Here is a 22264-nt window from a genome sequence, read left to right as displayed (position 1 = left end):
TGCAGAGCTGCCAAAAGGAAGGAACAATTAAGAACTCAGGGTCAATGTGGGAGTAAGGCCACAGGTGGACAATGAATGGTCCCTCCCATCAGGATTAAAAGAGGAGCAAAAGGGGAGGGGGCTTTTGCAGGAAATAACTCACTTGTTCGTTCGTTCATTCGTTCCAGCCTCGTGAAGATTTGTCTGTGTAACCCAACCCTTCCCTGTCAGCACTACGTGTGGAAATATTTACCGGGCAGCTTTCCAAGATAGATAAGGTCTGAGCTAATTAGTATACCTTTGCAAGACTGTTTGCCAAGCCGTTGGCTGAATGTGAATGCACTAAATTCACATTCATTTAATAAAAGAGGTTTTGCTGGGACTCAGAGTTGGCTTAGTGCTTTTTGGGGAAGCCTAGGACAGAACCCTACCTAACCTTGTAGATGCCAAACACTTTCGTAAGTTTTGACATTTTTATGTGCTATTGTAACCAATGTTGCCTCACAAAAAACCAAACACTTGTATGAGGCTACCTACAGGCTCAATTATAATAGATATATTTGCAGATAGTAAAAATACCTTACAAAATTGAGAACAAATTGCCCTTATTTAGCTGGTCAGTTGTAGTAGACATTTACCAATATCTTGTATATAATGCACTCATTACAGTAGTCAAGAAGGAACACTTAGAATGTGCAGTTACTGTATGTTATGCATTCATTGTTAATTCAATATTTTCCTATTTAGATAATGAAGGTCATGTAATTGATCTCCTACATGACCAACTGCCAGATATACAAATATCTGATGAAGATAAAAAGAAGAACTTTGAACTATTAGAAGAAGCAAAGAAGGTGAGTGAGAGGTTCCTCACACGCAGAGGAAGAAAATCAAGAAGCAGCCTTTCAGAATCACCCACAGGTATGTATTCCAAAATACCATCTTTGGCTCTCTATGCAAATGGAACTCATGGTTAGCTGACATACAAGATTTTTTTATTCCAAGAATCATGTATAGAGGAGTCCACAAAACAGAAAGTGTGTTTTACTTCAACACTGATGCTACAAGTGCTCTGCATTCCAGCGGTTTTTTATTTATTTACTTGAATTGTCTAGCTTCCCCAATTCCAAGTAGTTTACCATAAAGATTCTACCCAATCATCCCAGATTGGCCACAGATTGACAGAAATAAAACTTAGAACATTTTTTGTTCTGGGATTGCTATGTTCAGATCTAGTAAAATCTTACTGTGAGGTAGATTGAGCTAAGAGACAGTAATTAGCTCAAAATCATGTGATGAGCTTTCATAGCTGGGGATAGACTCTAAAACCTGGATCTCCCTGTTCCTAGACCTGCTGCAAGCCTAGCATCCTAAATACTATATCATAATGGCTCTGGGGAAAATTCACTGATTTTATACATTGCTTTTTGGGGGTGATCCTTACTGACTGTTCCATCCCATACGGAAGGATGTTCAGGAAGTACAGTGGTACCTTGGTACTCAACTGCTTTGAAACTCATCAAATTTGATACTCAACACATTTTGACACAAAAAGTTTGTCCCAGTACTCATCATTTGCTTAGTACTCAACACACAAGCTAGAACTTGTAGGTATCAGCTGCCTTGTGACTGAGTGCATTATACCTTAATGGAAAATGTGTTCAGTACTCATTGTTTTTGGTACTCATCATGGATTCCAGAACCAATTAACAATGAGTACCGAGGTACCACTGTACTATGTTGAACTAAGCCCCTTCTGTGTTTTGTTGTCTGTAATACTGATTTTATAGTGTTATTTTAATACACGCTTTGAGTTTAACTTCATGTTTATAGAAAATTTATTAAATGGTTCATAAGTGACATTTTTATTTAATGCAGCTTTATCCCCATCACTAAGCCCCAGTGTTTCACCTGCTTCATCGCGGAGCAACTCATTGACTTTTCCAGATCCAACAGGTAAAATCAATGGTGCAACATTCTAATATAGAACAATGCATTTGTGTTAGTTGATACCTTCATGCTCCATAAAGTTCACTATGAAAACGTGTTGAAAATATATTTACATAGAAGTCTCCCTCAAAAATTTAATAGGAACTATTTTGCAACAGTTTTAAAATAAAAAGCATTCTGTTTCCCATAATGGTGAATCAAATCAGCAACTTGAAAAGCACAGCTGAATAGAAGACTTAATGCTATTGTCTTCAAGCTAGTACTTATTGGCATGTTGGTTTTGACCCTGAAGGTTCAATTGGATCTATCATCTGCTCATAATTAGGTGATATTCACAAATTTGTCTAGTTTAATCACTTTTAAAACTCTTTTTTTACCAACCTGGTGCCTTCCAGATATCAAATGCCCTTAGAACCGCCAACTATCCTGGAACTAAATTGGGGAAGGCTAACATGCAGTGACTATATTTGCAATTGTATAGTAAAATAAGCACTTATCCTCTTAACAAACAAAATAACAAGGAATGCAGGCAGATCTGAAACAAATCATATAACAGTTGGTTTTAATTTTCAGAGAGAATATGAATTAGGTAAAGTTTATCAGGGAAATTAATAACTCTTTTTAGGAGGATGTTTTATGACTTAAGAGAAAGGCTCCTCATACAATGAGATCTAGAGTAGCATATTCTCAGCAGGTTATATGTGTTCAAATGGAGTGGCTCATAAGAGAAGTCCTAAAAGTATGCAGTGATTTTCTTCAAATTGCCATACCTCTCTTTAACATGTAATATGTTTCAAAAAAGGTGAATACTTTTATTGGATATTTTTCATTTTGTAGATTCTGATATATGCACGTCAAGTGTTGAGTCAGTGTCTCCATTGCAGGTAAATATGCTTTAATATTCTTTGTTCATTTAATGTGATCGGTCAGGATAAACTAAATGTTTTTTTGAGAAATGGGAATTATCTGGGCAGTAACTAGCTTAGCTATGCTACACTGAGTGATTGCATCCCCAAATCTGGGCATGTTGTCAGAGTCGAATGTGAGAGAACAGAATCAAAAACACTATGAAAGGTCACTTGGAAGAAACCCTTGGCGGATGAGTGAAAAGTTAAACATTTTTTTTCTATTGAGAAGAGCTAGTGCATTTAACATTCTCCTTGTCCAGTTTGTACTGTTAATACAAGTGAAATGTCTGGTTTAGGGTATGTTAATTTATCCTCTTGGAGGAGGGAGTGCTGACAATGGTGATTGATGCTTCACTCAGCAACCCAAGCATTACTTGAAGTTGCATGTGAGCATCACATGGACAATGCAATTAGTTCAAACTTCAGCAATCCACCAGTTGGTGAAGGAAATCCCTACCTAACAAAATGAAATCCAATGGTGAGAAAAATAAGGTTCTACATTTAAGCAAGAAAAACAGAATGCGCTACTCAATAATAGTAACTGTGAGAGGAATCTTGTAGTGAACAATCCCTTAAATATGAGCCAGCACTGTGCTGCAGCTACCAAAAAAGCCAGTGCAGTCCTAGGTTACATTAATAGAGGGATAGAATCAAGAACACATGAAGTGTTAATACCACTTTATGATGCCTTGGTAAGACCACACTTGCAATATTGCATCTGGTTTTGGTTGACATTTTGTAAAAAAAAATGTTGAGGATCTAGAAAGAGTGCAGAGAAGAGCAACAAAAATATTAGGGAACTGGAGGCTAAAAGATATTAATAGTTGCAGGAACCGGATATGCCTAGTTTAATGAAAAGAATGGCTAAGGATGACATGATAACAGTGTTCCAATATTTGAGGAGCGGCCAGAAGGAAGGGGTGGGGGGTGTCAATCTATTATCCAAAGCACCTGAAGGCAGGACAAGAATCGTGGATGAAAACTAATCAAGAACAGAACCAACTTAGAACTAAGAAATTTTCTGACAGTTAGAACAATTAATCAATGGAACTGTTTGCCTTCCATAGTTGTGCGTGCTCCAACACAGGAAGTTTTTAAGAAGAGGTCAGACAATCTTTTGTCTGAAATGGTATAGGGTTTCCTACATAAGCAGGGGTTGGACTAGAAGATCTCCAAGGTCCCTTGCAATTCTGCTTTCTATTAAGATCTCTGATAATAGAACATTTGCACTGAAGGTACTGTACTGGTTACCCAGATATTTCTGGATGCAATTCAAAGTGCTAGTTTTAACCTATAAAGCCTTACATGGGCTGGATCCAGATTCTCTACGTAGAAACAGTCCATTCAAATTATTTATAACATTTTGTATTTCAAAAATAATCTTGGTAAATCTCTATTCAGTATAATGCCTGTATCCATAAAGAAACTCGATAGGAAACATTTGTTTTCTAGAATTCTGTCATCAAAACCAACATTTTTTTCTGAAGTAAGACATATTGAAGAGATTGCTTCTACCCCTTAAATATTGTTGCTGGTTCCTTCAAAAGAAAAGCAGGGGTTTAGAAAATAAGACTTCTAAGACAAACTGGTTTTAAGTTTGTTTGTTTAATTTCAGAATCCCACAAAAGGAATAACTAATCAAAAGGAGGATGAACAAAGAAAAGCTTCTCAGGGAAGAATGGTTCCTCACACAACTGGTTTGGAAAGTCTAAAGGAGAACGTGTCTGAACAAAAGGAGAACTTTGATCCATATAAACATATGGATAATCTGCCTCAATTCTGTACTTCAGATTCCAACACTGGCAAAATAACTCTAAGTAGTAGCAAGAACTTCTGTGAAACTGAAGTAGGGAAAGAATTTCCTAAAAAAATTAAAGGAAATGAGTTTCCTTTCAAAGGTCAGTTACCTGGACCAGGAATGATTGCACTGGGCACAAAGTTAAAGGGCTCAGCACCACTACTGAAGGATTCCAAAGTTTCTAATAAAACTGAATTTAATGCATCTAGTAACCGCTCTTCTCTACTACGAGCTATGTCATGGGATCATCCTGAACCATGTAATGTAGAAAAAGCACCTTTCAGATCACCTGAAGATATTAAAAGCTCTGCTGGTAACATAACAGCTGGTAATACAGTACCACCATTCAAAGACCTTCAAATACAAGTTCAGCCAATTCGAATGCAGAAACTGACGAAGCTCAGAGAGGTTAGTTTTGATAAGTTGACCTGTGTAAACTATACTGCATTTGTTTCAGTCTTATGTAATAGAATAGGATTATACTGTTGTAAATTATATTTTAAACCTGGAAAAATATTGCTTTTCTTCCATAGTTTATTGTACCAGAAATGTACAGTTTATTATTTGAAATGTACAGTGGAAGATGGGTAAAATTAGTAGTCTGTAGGGAAGGAACAAGCAAGCCTAGGCAGACCTCTGGCAATTCATTCAAATTAATTACACAAAATTAATGCCTCTACCTTGATGTGATAGACATCCCTTCTACCTATCATGTTGACTCATAACATAGAATGTAATCAGTGCCTGCTGGATCAGACCCCTGACCCATATGGTCTAGTAATCTGTTCTCACAAGTGCTCAATCAAATGTACAAGGAAACCTATTAATTTCCCCACATGTTACTTTCATAGGCAGCCACACTGCCATCTGCCCTGATAGACATTGATCTCTGACTTCCATGAATTGATCCAGCGATTTTTTGAAGCCAGCCAAGCTGGTAGCCAGAATGACATCCCTTGATTTTATTTTTGTAGGGCTTAGACTCTGGAGTTTGTGCCTGTTGTCTCCATCGTTTTTTGTAGCCTCTCCCAAAGTCTGTTCAATAGTATTTGTGCAATTTTGGATTGTGGTTATCGCCTTGTCCTTTCATGCAGTTACTTTTTTGCTTTTCAAAAAATGGTTTTTAATATTTGCAGTCCCAAAATTATAGCAAACTGTCAACTGAAATGAAATATCTAAGACATTATGTTTCCTGTGGGAACCGCTTATTTTCATGTGCATTTACAGTCACAATGGTTATATTTATTACCGCCAGCTTATCACTGGCAATATGACTCTCATTTCTGGGGAACCTAAGTGGAAGGATGCTCCTAGGCATATCCTTACTGTAGCTTCCTGCAGGCTTTTGATTGGTTACTGCAAGAACAGAATTTTGGACTAGATAAGGATTTGATCTGATCTGGGGGGCTGTTTTTATAGTCTTTTAATATTTGCAACATGGTTAGAAGTTCATAATTATTCTGTTTCTCAGAAATAAAGAAGGGCTAAAAGCATTATAGCAGATCTTAACATTTGCAAGTAAAGACAGGAAGTAATTTCTGTCTGCTTTTTTTCTGCCCAAACAAAAGGCAGGCCCTTTTCCTTCATATTCAGAGATAGGAAGCCGGCTCCTCTGTGAAAGCTGGAAGCAGTCATTCCCTTTTTATTTCTGCCTGGAAGAAGGGGCTGTCTTCCTACCTCACAAAAAGGCTGGGATCAAGAAGGATAGTTGGAGGTGGCTAGAAAACAGGGCCTTCCATTCTAACTTTGGGCTCATCAGGTGGAGATTCAGTTTCATTTCTCATATGAAGAATCCATTCCTTTAAAAATTATTATTAGATTTAGAAAACATCATTAGCTGCCATTAGGAAAATGAGCATAAATGATGGTACAGCATTGTAGCTTCGGACATAGTTATGTAAGACATATACAGTAGGCAGGAAGAAGCTGACAAACTCTCCTGTCATTTTAGATATTTGTGCATGAAATAAACCATTTTATTTCTTCACAGCCCCCCAAATCTTCCTTTCTGTCTGGAGATATATCAGTGCATATAAATCTGTAGTGTTCCATTAAGGGTTTCTGCTATAAATGTGCTTCCATTGCTTTTATATCTTGTTTTTTGCTAAATTGATCTCAAGAGAATCACTTTTGTACAACAGAGATAGTCTGTCTAAAATGGAGCAACATAGAGGCAAAATCAACAAACCTGCACTAGGGTAACAGTACAAAAATTGGTAGCTCATAACCAGTACAATTTGAGTAGATCAGAGACAAACTCTAAATACAGCCATTTAGAAATTTATTTCTAAATAAAGAGAGAATTTTATTAACATTGTTTAAGGAAGTCAGTGGTATCCCTTCTTATGTCAGTAAATATACTCTAAAGTCTTATGTGACGATATATATTAACAAGCACTTATCCTTTAATCTTAAAATGTTTAAATAATATTTAATATTATTTTAAATCAGTTTCAGAGGGATATGAGCACAGATCAAGTGAATGGGTATTTTAAACATAATGTAAATGTAATGTATAATGTAAAATATAAACCACCAAGTCATTTACTGTAGTGCTAGTATAGTTTTAGGAATGTTTCAGCTTTTATAGTTAAATGGAAACATTAAGAACTTCACTGACCCAAAATGATGGTAGTTTAAAAATGCATATGACAAGAAAGTGTCTTTGCAATATAGCAGTTCAGTGCATCACTAGAAAGAATATTGGGTTTAAAAGTTTAATTGCACACATGGGAGGTTGATTTAACTGAGTTCGCAGTCTTTTTGGTCATCTTAAAAGAAAATATTTTCTGTCTAGCTAATAACAGCTTATGTGGCAAATTTATCATTACTATAATATTAATGTTAGGAGGAGAGGAAAAGCTAAATAGAATTTCCGGCCTCCCTCCCCACATAACCAATATCCACAGATCTGCTATTATATTGAGTGGGGAGGGGAACGGACGGACTCTACTCCACATGCACCATTAGAAAACTTATGTGAATTTCAGCTTCATTAGTTAATTAAAAAAAAATTCCTCAGTGCATAAGTCTACTGAGGGTATTTGGGAAATTAGTGCATTAAATTTTTAATGTTATTGTTGTTGTTTTTGTCTTGACAGATATGAATTTAAATTGCATTTACTATTTTATTGTACATTAACATCATTTACTATAAATAGGTTGCCCAGATAATATGTTGTTGGCAACCATATAAATATAGTAACTAAAACAGCAAAGAAGTGATACTGTATGCTGATAATTTTAAAAGTTTTTAATACTAGAGCTACTTGAAGACATATCTAGTGTGCTTTTTAGTAGATAGATTTAGAATATTTTCTCTTACTGTTTCCTAATCCATTTGTGGGTAGAGTTCAGAATGTGGCTCATTTTTAAAAACTGTGCTATTTATGAATTGAGATGAAAAGGGACTTTTATTTTATAGACTGGTGACAATAGTGAGACTACTTGATAGTGATGCCATGTAATTAAATTGGCTGTCCTAGCACTTTCTTCTCCTTCTCGTAGCTCTTTAGTTATTCCCACCAGTCTTATTTTAACAATATTTTACTCTTTTAATATTTTTCTGGTATCATATTTATTAAGGGGTCCTTTGAGCTCTCTGAATTTGGTTGTTTTCTTGCAGATGTTTTATTACCCAAACTAGATAACATAATCACTGGTTATATTACCTAATTTGGGTAATGAAATGTCTGCAAGAAAACAAGCAAGCTCAGAGAGCACCAATGACCCATCATTTTAACCCTCAGCTACATATATTGGTATCATTTTTATATTTGTGAATCATGTTGGGAATGTTGTATAGTGAAGGATAGAAATATTCTTGTTACTAAATCAAGCAGTTCCTAGATTACTGTCAGCTTTATATGTATTTATAACACTCAATTTAATAGACTTTATTCTGTTATTGAAAATTTATTTTTAAAATAAAGTATTAAGAAATAATTCAAGATTTTTTTCTCCACCAGGAACATATATTGATGAGAAATCAAAATTTAGCTGGACTTAAACTTCCTGATCTTAGTGAAGCTGCTGAACAGGAAAGAGGTGATGTACAACTATCTATCTATCTATCTATCTATCTATCTATCTATCTATCTATCTATGATTAAATTGGAGGGGACATGACTTTGGTAGCCACATCACTTTTCTAACTTTGAGCCTTTTGCTAAAAATCTTAGTTAGGATGACTTCATATGTAATCTCTTCCTGGATGAGTATAGGACATGAGTAGAACTCATGGGGGTTGGCATCCAATAACAGTTAGAGAATTATAAGTTCACCATTACTGGAATGAAAGGGGAATAGTAGACTATTATGGAAACTGTACAAGTGTATATTGTACATGTGCTGCACAGAAAATTTGCAAATGACTCACCAGTGGACCCATGGTCTTAAATACAGTTATTTTCAGTTTATTACAATGATATTTGTATTTGAGATCATTAGAACTATTACCAGACAACCTATCAAGCAGAATATAGGGATTTATTATGCATTTGCTGAAAAATAAACGCGTGCTTAATTTTTGAATAATGGAATATTCTTTTATCATCCCTTGGGGTATTTGAGTTTCACTTTAATCAGTAATGGAGAAATTGATTTTTTTTAATTAAATCTGTTCTGAAATTGGTTGCTTAGAGCAGAATGTCCTTTTTCTCTCCATCCAACTTCCCACAACATTTGAACCATCAGAGTGCGATACTTAATATTCTTCAGTTGTTTGGTTGCTTCTGTTTTAGCAATGAAACACCTTTTTCTTTAGGGTCTTCACCAATCCCTTTCTTAGTGGAGGAGGAGGAATCAAAGAACAGATATGACGTCATGCCCAACATTCCTGACATTCTTTTACGAAAACTTCGTGTACAAACACCATTTTCAGGAAGGTAAATCCATCTGTGAGTGGTATTTTACTGTCTGAACATATGTAACGAAAGAAGTATTTAATCTCATTAAAGCGAGTTGGGAAGAGGTGGAGATTCTCTCAATCCACTTTTGTCTACATAACCATAACAGAAAGAACGTAAAGTAATGCAGTTTTACACACTCTGGTGACAGGGTTTACTTCTCAGTCGACTATGAGAGACCCTGAACCAATCATGACTCTCAGATTTTCTAGGATTATTCCAAAATAAAATATTATACATCACCACGACGTATAATCAGTTGTTACAAGTAATATGATTTATTCATTATATTTTAGTATACTTGTCATTCAACTCTAGAGAAACATGATTCACATCCTATAACCTTATGAAATGCTTAACTTATAGCCACAATAATGATGCTGGTTCTGTGTGGACAACCTTTACTTTCTAAGAAAGCAAGATTCTGTATCTTGCAATGTAATAATAAAATTTACAAATGATATATCTTGCAATGTAATAATAAAATTTACAAATGATAAAATATGAATTAAATGCGCTTGATTTTTAGTAAGACATGTATAGTGTATTTTTTTCATTCTCTAATTACAGCATATATGCAGTTAGCTGATTATTAACCAATTAAGAAAATGGCCTGTTAGATGCTGATTAAGTATGCAGAATAAATGGCTTTTAAATGTAACAGACAAGTTATTCCTGTTCTTATTGCAGTTCTCCACCACTAACTGAACGAGAGGTTGAGGTAAGTGTTTTGAATCTAAACAGCACAAAAGCAATCAAGTTGTGTGTGTCACATAATACTAATGATGATCAATGTTTTGTTGAGAAGCTTTACTTGCTTTCAGGGAATGCTATGTTTTTCAGTTAAAGTCTTGGTGAAAATATGTTTGAAGAATGTTCTCAAAACTTCATTTACAATAAATACAATATAATATATCTTATTATCTTATAATAACATTTGTGAACATACCAGATTACATCAAGAGGTAACAGAAGAATTCTATTTAGTTGCCTGTAATGAGTTATAGAATAGGAATTAAACTTAATTGGATCTATGGTCAGGATTTTCAAGAAATGAAAATCAAGAAACCATGATAGAATCAAAGCTTTGTATACTTTTGCTGAGAAAAGCTGACACAAAAGTTATTTTAACTATTACTTTCTATATCTACGGTAGCATCAATTTAGAAACACTCACCTTATCAGATGGTCACAATGTAAAAATTCCTAGGTAGGCAGAGGTGAAGAGTCTACTTAAACAAAGAACTGAAGTTTGCTCACCTTTCCTTTTACAAGAAGTTTTTAAAACTGTAGTGGACAAGAGACTGACCCCTAAAAATCTCTTGCAAAGGCATTGAGTCTGCAGATTAATAATATTTCATATAATTCAGCTTGCCACCAACAGCTTCTTTATAATACCACCCTACATCATATACATGTTGTTGTACATACCTTGAGCCCATTTCTAGTTATGCAGGTAGAATTTTTTAGAGTAGGAAACATGATTCCCCTGAAAAGCCAATATGTAAGAGTTTGTTGGTAGAAATTAATTCCTTCATTCATCGTCTTTAGGATTAATGAAAGGATTCAATTAATTTTTATTTTCCTGCAACAGAATGTATTTGTACAACTTTCATTGGCATTCAGAAATGATAGTTATACATTGGAATCAAGAATTAATCAGGCTGAAAGGGAAAGAAATCTTGCTGAAGAAAATACAGAGAAGGAATTAGACAACTTCAGGGGAGCAGTTACGGTAAGACAAAACATGCTGGGAACCTTTGTTATGTTCTGTGTTGTGTATTTTTAAATTTTCAATAGGTTACTTCAGGGGTAGTCAACCTTTTTATACTTACCGCCCACTTTTGTATCTCTGTTAGTAGTAAAATTTTCTCTAACCGCCCACTGGTTCCACAGTAATGGTGATTTATAAAGTAGGGGACAAAATCCCTACCGCCCACCAGGAAAGCTGGAACGCCCACTAGTGGGCGGTAAGGACCAGGTTGACTACCACTGGGTTACTTGTTAAATTTCTGTTCTGCCTTTTTTATGTAGAAGCTCAAGGCAGGGTACCTTGAATTTCTTCCTCTATTAGTTACAGCACTGTGAGGTGAGTTGGTCTAAGAGAGTGATTGTCATGCAAGGAGCTTCCATGATGGACTCAAACTCCAAAATGCAAACATTTTGGGAATAATTAGAACAGTCCATTTCAAATTCAGAACAGTAGGAAACTTTAATATTTTAAATTTTGAAAACCTTTTCTTCCATCATGAACATACTATCACTAGAATTTGTGTAATGTCAAAAATGGCCTTCAGTGAAAAAGGGTAAATAGGCAGAATGGACAGCTTACCTTCTGTCTTTCTATCTATTTGTCTGTCTGTCTATTCATCCATCTATCCACCCACCACCCAACTATCCATCTGTCCATCCATCTCAATTGTTTTGGATCAGGATTTTTTGAAATCCAACTACCATCATTTTGAAGTAGTATCCATTTTTAAGAAAGTTGATTGTACTGGCAGTAATATTATTTGACATATTATATTAAAAGTTGCCATGGTTTCTGTCTAACAGTTCCCTTTTAAGAAATTCTCAATTGCATGACACGGTGAAGCCATTTTCTAAATTTTAGATCCAAACATTAGTTATGTTCGTTTTTTATACATAAAAAAGAGCCTAAGAATTCAAATATTTTAAATTAACAACAGCTACTAATAAGGAAAAGTATTGCTAAACAGTGAATTCAGCAAAGCATGCATTTCCCTGATTGGAATCAGGCAGTCTATATATTTTCTGACTTTTCTGATAATAAAGCTTTTGCTAAAATATAAGAACATTTTAAATTTTAATCATGAAGACCTATCTGTTCTCTCTTCAAGATGTATTTTTTCTAATACTATGCTAAAATACATTATATTGTTCAGGTATTTTATATTTTCCACATTAATAGTGGATTGATGGAACAAGTGTAAAATACAAGTAGACTATAGTTAGAAGATTATTCTGCTTTGAGCATCTTTATGCTTTTCTGAGTGAGAGAAGGAGAAATGGATGATAAAAGCCTGCTCTTGACTAATCCTTTAAGTAGTTATTTGGATGTTGACTGTCAAAAGTATGTCTGGAATAAAAGAAATTGCTTTCATGTTATATTGTATTTTTAAGTTTTTAGATTTTTAGAAACAGATGAAAAGTTATTCTATGGGTGTCCTTTTATTATGTTTATTGCAAATTATCCTTTTATGACTTTATTGCACTTTGACTTTTCAGATTAAAATAATAATTATTAATAATTTTAATTTATAATATAGTTAATATGTTAGAAAACACTCTGTTTCAGTCTTCAGCTTCCTTGTGGCATCACTCTGAACATAGAGAGATGTACCAGAAGTTATTGGAAGACATTGCTGTGCTTCATCGTTTGGCTTCAAGACTGTCCAGTCGGGCTGAAATGGTTGGTGCTGTTCGTCAGGTAAAAACTATTAAAAGTGCCGGTTAACTATATATTCTCACTCTGACTTTATTATTAGTCAATCCATGACTGACTCTAGCTTAAAAAGAGGCTGAAACCAAGATAACAGGCATGATCCAAAAGTCTAAACACCCTAAACTGAATTTTTGGTCCATCTAGGCTAGTTATTCCTCTCTCTCTCTCTCTCTCCCACTCTCTCTCTCTCCCACTCCCTCCCTCTCTCCTTCCCTCCCCCTCTCTCTTTTAACACACCAGTACCACCTCTAAGATTCCAGACATATGTTTTTCCAGCCCATAGTCAAATGCCTTGTGAGAATATAGACCTAAATATTTCTTATAATCCAAAATAACTTTATTATTTAATCAAGTTCGGACTGAAGGCATTCAATTTTCTAATACTGTGGAAATGTAAATGAAAGTTCACACAGAATAAATTGTTAAAATAAGGTAAACCAATCAGTAGTTTGCAAGAAAAATGTACATAATAATAAAGTTTAAAATATTATAATAATACATAATGAGGTTTTTAAAATGTGGTTTAGTTGGCAGTGTTGATCCTGAGGATCTAACCTTCAAAATGGAGGATCTCAGAATGTCTGCTACTTTAATATCAGTTCTTGGGATCAGATTGCATCCAGGCAATCATTTTCAATAGTATGATAGCTTCTGCTGTTAATTGGTCATAGATTAAAAGACACAATTTGGATACTGTCACTCCCTGAGAAACATTTATTTCAATATTAATAACAAAAAGAAAAATGACATTCCATACAATGGCATTGTCATTACCATATGTGCCAAATTGGCAAGGTCTCCTTTTGAGTAAAATCATATAGCTAAAAACTGTTATATACCGCTATTTCCTTGATATCGAAAATATACCTTTATGTGTATTGTTCTTATCTGTTTCTTCCAGGAAAAACGTATGTCAAAGGCCACTGAAGTTATGATGCAGTATGTAGAGAATTTAAAAAGAACATATGAAAAGGATCATGCTGAACTCATGGAGTATAAGAAACTTGCTAATCAGAATTCTAGCAGAAGCTACGGTTCTCCAGGTAAAACTTCCTGAAATTTTAAATACTCTTTGTATTGCAGTAAAAAATTTATTTACTCTCCACATAGTTATAGATAATATGGGCTGTCCCAAAACTCTTACCATATTTTTAAGAAAGCTTAAAACTGCACTGAGACTTTTGGGTCATCTTGTGTATATAAAATCTCTCTATATAAAAGCGAAATACCACTGACGCATCATCACAAAATCTCCAGAACCGTAAAGCCTACACACTTGAAATTTGACACTTATATTCCTCTTGGCTTCTAGGTGCTCACTAAGAAAGGGTTTTTCAAATGACCATCAGAGTAGTTTGTATATTATTATTAACATGCTCTGATGCTAAGCAGGGGGTGGGGTTCAAATTTTTTAACAACCGGTTCTGTGGGAATGGCTTAGGTGGTGGGTGTGGCTTGGTGGTCATGTGACTGGGTGGGCATGGCTTGGTGGTCATGTTATTGGCTGGGTGTAGCCAACTCGATCACTCACATCGAGGCACGCATCTCCTCGTCTGGCCTCTCATGACTGTGGGGATGCTGCAACAGGCATAAGTGTGAAAAATGATCATAAGTCACTTTTTTCAGTGCCATTGTAACTTTGAAAGGTCACTCCACACAAGCAAAGTACCAGCAAAGGAGGGGGGAAAAACTCCAGAGAAGTTCCAGAGACAGGAAGTCTAGTCCTGCCAAGAATGTAATAAGGGTTAATGGAGAGGCAGTTTCTGTAAGCAACACCAGAATGTTTCCTTCCTGCCTTCCTTACAGGCTTAGGCCAGTAATTTCTTCTAACAACTGGTTCTCCGAACTGCTTAAAATGTTAACAACTGGTTCTAGCAAATAGGTGCGAACTGGTAGAATCCCACCCCTGATGCTAAGGCATTCTACTCCCCTTCCCCACCTGAAAAGAAATCTCTTCCAAATGCAAAACACAAGCAGAGGAGAGGAGTTTCAGTTTTAGTTTCACAGCAGCAACAAGCTTTAGTACAGAACAGTTGAGCTAAGCCACACCCAGGCTCCTAGCTGTCTCCTTGTTGCTCACACAGCAAATACTGTTTCAGTTTCCAAACCGCCCTCAACTGTCTCACACATACTGACAGGATGCTAGCCAGATGAATGCTGGTAGGCAGAGGCACAATTTTTCCCATTATTTTCCTCCCTCAGAACTAAGCCTGATCACATAGTTTCGTAGCTAAACACGGCTATAGAGCTAGTATCTGATAAATAGAATATTTATTTATTGATTAAAGTTTTGCATCTTGATTTAGCAGGAGGCATCCAAGGCTTAAAAACGAAGTACAAACAGGCTTGGTTACTATTTGTTTTAGAGATTACTAGAGAATTCCAGAGCTCAGAGCTAAAATGAGAAGTGAAAAACAACATGGAAAGATGGCCGTGGTAAAGCTGTTATTGAATGGTGGCCATAGCTATGGAACCAAACTCCAATTAAATAATACTGTATTTTTTTTAAAAAAAAATCTTGATTTAGGTATCTTCAGAAAAACTGTGAGATTATGACACATTCAACCAAAATGTCTATGGAGATTGTCAGTCATCCAGGTCATGATTGTCCCAAAGGTGCTTTTTCAAGAGGCAATTGGGCTTTCTCTGGTTTTGCTTCTCATCCAAGAAGCTTCTTCAGCTCAAAACTGAATGAATGGTCCCTACCATCCAGTCAGAGCTGAAGAAGCTTCTTGGATGAGATGTGAAACATCTTCAAAGAAAAAACAGAAAGTCTAGTTACCTCTTGAAAAAGCATCTTTGGATTCACTGAAATGATGATCCATATTGATCATCATAACAATATTGTATCATAGTTTTTAATAAAGTTTAATGTTACTTGATATGAGCTTTCTTTTCAATATAAAACAGTCTGGTTAAATAATGTCTTTTGTCTTTTCTACCACTATTTTTTCCCATTCAATATTGTTTGATACTTTGCAACAGATGATGGTGTGCCTCGGACATCAAGATCCATGTCTCTTTCTATTGGAAAGGTATTTTTCCAAATTTTAATAATCCATTTAATGAACTATTTGCATAAGTATCCATTCTGGAAAATCTGTTAGCTAAACCTGTGCTCTTCTATGACTCTTCTTCGCCCATACGGTGAATCAGGCAGCTACTTAAGAGAAGACTTATCACTCAGACAGGATATTTCATCCCAAGTGGTTACAACACTCCCAAGCCAGCTTGGGATCTCATTTCTAGGTTAGCTGCAATGCAGAAGGAAAGTTCCACGAAGCTGATTTTTATCTGAAAAGGCAGGAGGTTTGCAAAACATAGGAAGATAGTTTCCCCATTTAAGAGAATTGTTGTCTCATTCTTCCTCCTAGTTTTGGAATATTAGCCTGAGGGGAATATTGACACAATAATTTTATTCTCCCCCTCACTAGCCCATATAAAGCGATTGAAGTAAAACTGCTGATACACTGTGAGTCTCCCTATGTCTTTGGCAGGAGATGAGCCATGTACAAAGCACCAGACTGCTTAGACTGCTTAGACTTTTGTTTGTTTTTTTCCCTTTTGTGCAAAATTGTATTGGGTGGAGACATGAGATTTTTACTGCTGCAACAGTGTGAGGTGGAACAGTGATTGAGAAATGGAAATAGCTAACTGTTTCAAAGAAAACATAAATTTAACATAATATATAATTTGGCCCTTAGGAAGCCCCTACATTAAGAATGTAGCTATTGGAGATAGCAGAACCGACTATAGCAGAACCTCCAGGGAATCAACTCCCCTGGAGACAATTAAGTTTGCTTCTGAATAAACATCAGTGGTGGTATTCTACTGGTTCGGCCCAATTCTGATGAACTGGTAGCAGTGATGAGCAGTGGAGAGCAAACCGGTTCTCTCCGCCACTCTGCTGTTGGGCCCACCCGCCTGCCCGGGCTCCCATACTCACCTTTATCTGCTGAATTTGAAGCGCAGCTGCTTTGCGCGGCACAGAATAGCGCCGTGCGGTGAGTAGTCCTTAATGGGTCTAAGTCTACATGGAGGGAAGTAAACAGTGGGGTGCCACAAGGTTCCGTCTTAAGCCCAGTACTCTTCAATATCTTCATAAATGACTTAGATGAGGAAATAGAAGGGGAACTTACCAAATTTGCAGATGATACTAAGCTGGCAGGAACAGCTAACACCCAAGAGGATAGGCTCAAGATCCAGATGGATCTTGACAGACTAGAAATTCAATATAGAGAAAATTAAAGTCCTACACTTAGGCAAGAAAAACCAAAAGTACATATATAGACTAGGTGAAACCAGGCTCAATAGCAGTAACTGTGAGAGGGATCTTGGAGTCTTAGTGGACAACCAGCTAAACATGAGACAGCAGTGTGCAGCCGCTGCCAAAAAAGCTAATGCAATCCTAAATTGTATTAACAGAGGGATACAATCAAGATCAAGGGAAGCACTAATACCACTCTATAAAGCCTTAGTAAGACCACACCTAGAGTACTGCATCCAGTTTTGGTCACCACATTATAAAAAAGACGTTGAGACTCTAGAAAAAGTACAGAGAAGAGCAACCAGGATGATTAGGGGACTGAAGGCTAAAACATACAACGAACGGTTGCAGGAACTGGGCTTGGCTAGTCTAGTGAAGAGAAGGACCAGCGGAGATATGATAGAGGTCTTCCAATATTTGAGGGGCTGCCACAGAGAGGAAGGGGTCAAGCTATTTTCTAAAGTGCCATAGGCCAGACAAAGAATAATGGATGGAAACTGAACAAGGAGAGATTTAACCTGGAAATAAGGAAAAACTTTCTGACAGTGAGAACAATCAACCAATGGAACAGCTTGCCCTCGGAGGTTGTGGGAGCGCCATCACTTGAGACCTTCAAGAAGAGATTGGACTGCCATCTGACAGAAATGGTGTAGGGTCTCCTGCTTGGGCGGGGGGTTGGACTAGATGACCTATAAGGTCCCTTCCAACTCTGATTATCTGTTACCTGTTAGTTGCTGAAGCGACCAGGAATGTGCAGGCTTGCAGGAGGCGAGTGAGAACACCTCTGCACCTGCGCAAACGCCTCTGCACCTGGGCAAAGTGTGTGTTTGGCATGCACAAAGTGTGTGCACACACGCAAAGTGCGCCCACCAAGCCACGCCCAACAAACTGGTGGCAAAAATATTTGAATCCCATCACATGATAAACATGTATAAAATTTTCCTGCACTTTGCCTTCTGTGAGATTCTTTTATAGAAGTGTTCTGGAGCCGTAGAAACTATTGCCGCTGTTTGAAAGTTACAATAAAATTACTTTGGGAATTTTATGCAGTTGTACAGCAACTGCATCCTAAAGTCCCATGGTTTCCTTTCTGCCTGTTTTGCTCTAATCTGTTTGGTTATATTTCCCAATAAATTATAATCAATGTCTAAATTGAAATATAACATGCTTTTTTGTTTTGTTTTAGATGCCTCGAAGGAGAGTCAGTGTTGCTGTTGTTTCAAAATTTGAGCTCCCAGGCCAGTCACCTAGCCAGTCGCCCATACCTTTGGTGTCATCTTCCCTGGTAAAATTGACACTTGAAAAATTGTATATAAATACACTTCTAAAGAATAAAACTTTGATGTCAATTAATTTAAAATGCTGTATATTTTAAATCTGGTATATATAAAGGTTCATATAAATATAAATTAATTACACTCCAAATAAGCCATTAGTATGAAGTTGGAAGTGAAAAAGTGTCTTTAAACTCTCAAGGAAGTAATTGTCAATCTTCCAGTTTATAGTGAAATTGTTTTCTATTGGATAAATTAGTTATTTGGCAAACACAAAGATTATATTTTTTTCATGTGATCGGGGTAATCTCATATATTTAAATGCAATTTATGCTCTTGATATTTGAATGACATGGAATGAATATCTTTATTTACAGTCTGAATCATCAAATGGAAGAAGCAATTTGACATCAACTCCAGTCTTGCCTGAAGTTACAGAGAAGTGAGTACATGAATATTTATTTCATTAAGAGTTATGCAGTAGACAATTTTAACTGGTATTAAAACATCTCCTTTTTCAAAAAAAAAGCAAGGCAATGTAATACAACTTGATAATACATATAGTAATACAGTAATATATTAAATAGTAATATAGCAAGGTCTCAACTGTATTACTATTCTTTTGAGGAACAAATATAATTATCTTTTTGGTGGAGTATTTGTTTTTGCACTAGGATTCTAAGAAAAGAATATGGTAGGGCTTATATACCTGTTTCTTTCTGAATATTCTGAATATTCAGAAATAAGACCAACTTTGAAAAAAAAAGCTATATAAGACCGAATCCTTAAAAATGGTGAATAAAGTAATGTCATATGCATGAAAACCTTGCGTTTTAGAGAGAAATTGAGTTCATTGAGAATTAACTATCCAATAAATTTATACGAGATTATAGCTTCAAGCTGTGACGAGACCTATGATCTCATGGTATTCTATGACTAGCTCAGGTCAGTATTGATTGTATCTGTTTCTTACTTGCTACATCCCACACGCAGAGTTAAAATTAATTTAACTCAATCACATATTTTGCTCAGAGCAGAAATCCAACTTTAAAAATCTCCACAGATGGCTTTCCAGCTTCTGATTGACAGTACAGGTTGTCATCATTTAGATCCCTTGTTAACTAGCAACCATAGTAGAAATACAGAGTAGTTAATTAAATCCTACACTAGATTCAGATGCCAAATATGCTCTTTTTCCCATCAATTCCTTTTGCCATATTTTTATACAGCAATCCATGCTGGCTTCTCATTTTCTAGTGCTTACTAGACCTTATATTATACAAACTGACCATCTTCTGTGCAAAAACACACATAGGGGCAAATCTGACATTAAAATAATAATATCCAGGTATCAACAGTCATCTCTGGGAATTTTGTCAGTGACCTCAGCATGTCCAGTGAAAGCTTATCCTATAATAATTTTGTAAAAAGTGTCCTTATATTTCTTTTGATGAAAGATTAATCTGACCACCTTCTCAGAAGCTGCAGAAGTAGTGAACAGATTTTAGGTTTTTGTTTCTTTGTGTGATATATATCTTGCTTTTCCAGCTGTTTCACTTTTCTTCAGGAGCCTTTTAAATTTCAGGGAGAAACACAAATCAAAATTTTGAGATAGAGGAAGAGAGGGTGGATGGATGGATGGATGGATGGATGGATGGATGGATGGATGGGAAAGGGACAGTGGAAGAGGGAGCAGGGGAGGGGAAGAGAAGAGGAGAGAAGGAGAGGCTTTCCAGAACAAAGCCAAACTTCAAAGCATGAACTTCACTCTGATTTGCAATGGTTCAATCCACTCAATCAATAACTGCACAGATTAAACCCTGCCACGTTCCTACATATATTTGCTATGATTTAAAGCCATGACTTACCAACATGGACAGAAAGCCAAGTAAATGCAAGCAAAACCAGGAAGTTTCTTAGGTTTCTGATGTGCCACAATACCTTGTTCAGATGTCTTTGTGAGAAGACCAATTTTTGCCTATGTGGAGGTCCACTATCTCATTGATGAGGATTTAAGGCAAGGTAATGCTTTCCTCTTGCGGCTAAAGTTCTTTTCACTTTGTATCTGATTTGATGTGTGGGTGTGGGTGTGGGTGTAGCTGCTAAGCTGAATTGATTAGGACAGCTTATTTAAAGGTGGGACCTTTAAATACATAAACTGCATCACTGATAGTGTCAGCGATATAATATAACATTAAGTCTCACTTGTAAACATTCCAAGATAATATGAATGATACAGTAGTCTACTGTACTCCTGAATAAAGATGCTTAAATATCTTTATTTCCTTCATTTCCAAAACATAGCCAAGCCAAGAGTGTCATGTTTTGTCAAAAGAATACTGTTAGGAATACAGAATGTTCTATGTTTTGGAACAGTGCATGAACGTATTTCCTAGAAAGCCTGTATTATATTGGCAGCTATTTTCCCCCAGACAAAGAATTTGTCATCTTCAGGAAATACAGCACATTTGAAAAAAAAGATTTGCTGACGTTTTGGAATTATGACTAATGATTTGTAAACTAGTACAAAATAATGCTTAAAAGAATCCTATTAAAGTGCTTTATGTCTACTTTATCTCCATGACAAGTTCTGGGGTTTCTTTTTAAAGAAAAGTTTCAGTTAGAGGGAAAAGAAATACTGAAATCTGGAAAAAAACATCCTGCAAAATAAATAAACTACCCAGCACCCATGGTGTGTGTGTGTGTGTGTGTGTGTGTGTGTCTGTGTGTAAGTGTTTTTACATTTACCCTTGGGCAAATTTGACAATTTATAATTTCTTGTTTTTATTTTTTTCCCTTACTTTTAAATATAAGCCATAGTTGGGGAACCTATAAATTGTCTCAATAAATAAGAAACAAACAATTGGGCAAAGCCTATGAGTTACTTATGAGCAGTAATTGTTTTCAGCAAACAAAGCAACAATATAATCACTAATATTCTATAGCAGGGGTTCCCAACCTGGGGTGCGAGACGATATTCCAGGGGGTGCGAGAAAAGTCCAGGTAAATAATAGGATATTGGCTATATGTTGTCATTTTTATTTATTATTTATTTCAGGGGATGCGAGGTTCGAGTGAAATTTCTTTAGGGGTGCAGGGCGAAAGAACAGATACTGCTCTCCTGATTTAGAGGTGATGACAGTCATGTGCAGACCCTTCTATCTACCTAGAGAACTGACAGTGGTGATTTTTACAGCTGTTTACATACCTCCTGATGCAAATATTAGTACTGCACTTGCATATTTGCATATTGCAATAAACAACTTAAGGCTTATCCTGATGGGGCTCATATAATAACTGGTGAATTTAATAAGGCATGCTTAAAGACTGTATTTCCCAAATTTACTCAGTATGTGACATGTGCCACAAGGAGAAACCTCACACTTGATCATGTGTATTCTAATGTAAAGGATGCATATAAAGCAGTGTCCCTTCCACATCTGGGACTTTCAGATCATTTATCACTGTTCCTTATACCAGCATACACCCCCCTCAGAAGGAAAACTAAGCCTGAAATCAAACTCATCAAGATCTGGCTGGAGGGAGCACTTGATCAGCTGCAGGATTATTTCTCAAATACTAATTGGAATTTATTTGAACAAGAGGATTTGGAGGAATATACAAAAACTGTACTGTTTTACATCTTGACCAGTGTGGATACGGTTACTGTGAATAAGTGCATCCAGATTTTTCCAAACCAGAAGCCCTGGATGAA

General features: G+C 36.1%; 1 protein-coding gene and 1 long non-coding RNA gene across 2 annotated transcripts in view; one reads left to right on the top strand and one right to left on the bottom strand.

The window, feature by feature from the left end:
• Window positions 1-20639, bottom strand: part of LOC148128132 (uncharacterized) — a 43996-nt gene extending 23357 nt beyond the window's left edge. The window contains exon 1 of the long non-coding RNA XR_015740908.1: window positions 20491-20639. This is a non-coding gene — a long non-coding RNA (uncharacterized LOC148128132). The remainder of the gene's footprint in view (window positions 1-20490) is intronic.
• Window positions 1-22264, top strand: part of IRAG1 (inositol 1,4,5-triphosphate receptor associated 1) — a 79882-nt gene that overhangs the window by 46042 nt on the left and 11576 nt on the right. Inside the window, exons 6-18 of the mRNA XM_087921097.1 lie at window positions 727-900; window positions 1858-1935; window positions 2767-2813; window positions 4453-5043; window positions 8604-8682; window positions 9401-9521; window positions 10233-10263; window positions 11137-11277; window positions 12862-12993; window positions 13910-14051; window positions 15994-16043; window positions 18462-18560; window positions 18927-18991. Coding sequence (XP_087777223.1) covers window positions 727-900; window positions 1858-1935; window positions 2767-2813; window positions 4453-5043; window positions 8604-8682; window positions 9401-9521; window positions 10233-10263; window positions 11137-11277; window positions 12862-12993; window positions 13910-14051; window positions 15994-16043; window positions 18462-18560; window positions 18927-18991 — 1750 coding nt within the window. The remainder of the gene's footprint in view (window positions 1-726; window positions 901-1857; window positions 1936-2766; window positions 2814-4452; window positions 5044-8603; window positions 8683-9400; window positions 9522-10232; window positions 10264-11136; window positions 11278-12861; window positions 12994-13909; window positions 14052-15993; window positions 16044-18461; window positions 18561-18926; window positions 18992-22264) is intronic.

The sequence above is a fragment of the Pseudonaja textilis genome, chromosome 1 (genome assembly GCF_049901715.1).
Source record: "Pseudonaja textilis isolate UNSWEBS1 chromosome 1, rPseTex1.2, whole genome shotgun sequence".
In the NCBI taxonomy this organism is placed as follows: Eukaryota; Metazoa; Chordata; class Lepidosauria; order Squamata; family Elapidae; genus Pseudonaja; species Pseudonaja textilis.
The sequence above is the reverse complement of the archived record's forward strand: the minus strand, read 5'-3'. Positions and strand labels throughout refer to the sequence as shown.